This window comes from Salvia hispanica, chromosome 1 (genome assembly GCF_023119035.1).
Source record: "Salvia hispanica cultivar TCC Black 2014 chromosome 1, UniMelb_Shisp_WGS_1.0, whole genome shotgun sequence".
Taxonomy (NCBI): domain Eukaryota; kingdom Viridiplantae; phylum Streptophyta; class Magnoliopsida; order Lamiales; family Lamiaceae; genus Salvia; species Salvia hispanica.
The window spans coordinates 15285394-15288352 of record NC_062965.1 but is presented as its reverse complement, the minus strand read 5'-3'; the positions used below and the strand labels follow the sequence as shown (position 1 = coordinate 15288352).

The 2959-nt window shown below is 35.0% G+C and overlaps 1 protein-coding gene across 1 annotated transcript; it reads left to right on the top strand.

The window, feature by feature from the left end:
• Positions 1–1753: 1753 nt before the first annotated feature.
• On the top strand, positions 1754–2206 carry LOC125187962. The gene has a single exon (XM_048084658.1). It carries the CDS (start codon positions 1754–1756, stop codon positions 2204–2206), a length of 453 nt encoding a protein of 150 aa, XP_047940615.1.
• The last annotated feature ends 753 nt before the right edge of the window (positions 2207–2959 follow it).

Here is a 2959-nt window from a genome sequence, read left to right as displayed (position 1 = left end):
TTCACTCTACTCATATTCAAAAGTAAAATTCATATTTTATTAATTTTTTTATCAGTTTTTTTATAAATAAATAAATTCTTAAAATACAAGCTGATTAAAACGAGACATCTAATATCATCGGACGTAGGAAGTATATTAACTTTTAAAAAAAATTCAATTATTACAACTTTAAAATTTTTAAAATTAATTTATGATAAAAAATTCTACTTTATCCTTTACAAGTAAATTGCATCACATAAGTTGAGTCATTTTTATTTTTGACAAACAATAAATCGTTAAATCACTCTTACTTTATTCTCACTCACATTTTACTCTATCTTTTATCTCTCTTACTTCTTCTCTCTCTCTTTTTTTTTTTTATCTAACTTAATTTCTTAATTTCCGAATCCAAATAAATGATCCAACTTAGTTGGGACGGAGAGAGTAGTTAATAATGTGTTTGTATTAACTTATGGCGTACATATGTGAAAAAATAAAACTGAGGTTGACTAGGTGTATTAAACAATGTCGTTTGAGTAAATAAAGGTTTTGTACACATGGTATTATTTGTCTACCAGATCATACATAATTTTTTCCAAATAATATGTAAAATTAAAAGATAACTAAGAAATGTCAAAATTATAATAATCATTTTTATAGACAATTATATTGATTTTTAAAAAATATTACAGTAATATCATGTTACATGTGTAAAACAAAAACAAACATGGCTTTAGGTATATTAAACGATCTCGTTTAAATAGTAGTACTACATTTTTAGTAATTTTTGTCTACTACATTATACATAATTTCCTCCAAATGCTATAAGATTATGAGAAAATTGAGATAATATAAAAATTATGATATACTAGCCCTGTCTCACAATATGAGTTATATTTTGTGGGAGAATGTGTTTTAAGAAATTTAAATAAAGGTAAGTTGAATAAATTAATGGACTATGTCTACGTCTATGACTCTCACTTTATCTATTAGTACTATATAGTTTTAGACTAATAAAATATAGTGGAATATGAGACCTACTTATCTATTTTAGTAAAAATGAAATATTATTCTTATTTTAGTACGAAACCGATGTGCTAAAATATGACTCATATTATGAGAATGGATAGTAATTTAGCATTTCCGAAAATTACATAACTAATAGAAATTGACCAAAATTAGTAATTTTTCTGGCAATTAGCCCTTTAATTTTTATGTTGGCATATTGTAATGCTTCTGGTCCCCTCCCCTACTTCATCAAACTCATTTTTCACTTGGAAAATATAATCCTCATTTTTCTCTAATTATTAATTTTTCACTTGAAAAACCTCCTATATTTTTATCCTATATATATATATATATAGGTAGGGGCATGTTAGGGTGCCATCACCCCTTAAAATAACACCATACCACCATTTCTAGCCAATCATTTGTACACGTGGACGAATAATAAGCTGTCACGTGGCAAAAAAATAAAAAAATTCGGAAAAAGGCGGGCAGAATCTGCTGTTCTTTAAACAACAATTTTTCTTGAACAAAGAATATCCGACACACTATACAAGCAATCTATAGATCGCTGTCTACCGTATTGAATATTGCTGTGTAGCGTTTATAATATTGCTGTATAAGCGTTGTCACGTTGTCATTTTAAGAGGGGTTGTCATTTTAACACAAACCTATATAGGTATATATACATGCACTCTCAAACCCGCGCATATACACTAATCTCTTCTGTTAAATTCCCTCTCAAATCGAAGCTCTCCCTCTCTTTGCAATGGCAAATTCTCACGGCGGCGGAGGAATGCCGACGGCGGAAGATTACCAAGAAGAGGAGGTGTGGGCCATGATCAACGCAAGAGATCAACCCTCCAACCTAACAAACAATCTCTCCACCTCCTCCTCGCGCCACTTCCCCTCCACCGCCGCCGCGAGGGGCATTCCGAGATCCGCCTCCTCCTCCTCCTCCGGCGGCGCTTCGTCGGCGCCTCTCGCCGTCCCCGACTGGTCCAAAATCTTGAAGAAGAATCCCAAGAGGAACGGTGCATGCGGAAATTTCAGCGACGGCGACGACGAGATGGTGCCGCCGCATGAGTATGTGGCGAGGAGGGCACCGGCGGCGCAGGTGGCTTCCTTCTCCATGTGCGAAGGAGTTGGAAGAACTCTGAAAGGGAGAGATCTCAGCAGGCTAAGAAACGCGATTTTGACGAAAACGGGTTTTCTAGAATAGTTGCTACTTTCACTATTAGTACTAAATCGAAAAATAGAATTTGTGGGGTGACCTTATTTGGTGGCTTTTTCGTACCTACAAAAATGTTCTAAATCTAAGATTTTGTATGGCAGATTTGCTTTTTTGGAAGTATTAATTTGTGTATTTTTATTTCTGAAGTCCTCAATCCTCATCGTGTATCTAATTATTCCAACAAATTCGATGATCAAATCTATAGTAACTTTATTTTGGTTTGCTCCATGTTTTATGCGTTTGCGAATAACGAAATCTCTCTTTCAAAACTAAATTACTACTACTTGTTTTATGAATTATAAAGATTAAATTAAATTAAATTGACTAATAAAAATAATCATGTTCATTATATATCCCGGCACTATTGAGTTTATGTTTGTTAAGTGTGTGGGATTTGAGTTTTTTGTATGTTACAATTGCAAACCATAACCTTATTTAGAGACGAAGTTCCGAATTTCGTTTTAAACTTCGATTTCTCTTATAACAACTTAATAGCTTACAGATAATTGGATCGATCAATAAGCTCCATAGTTGTAAAAACAAACAATCCGGTTTAGAGCATCAGCGGCGGACGTTCGCCGGGCGTCGGACCGGCGTACCCGACGTCCGTCGCGGACATCCGCCATTACGTGAGATGGAGGCGGACATGAACGTCCGGTGCGAACACGGGAGTTTCGCGGTGCTGCCGGGACGTCCGTCGCGACGGCTATGGGACGTCCGCCGTTGTGGCAGACTGACGGA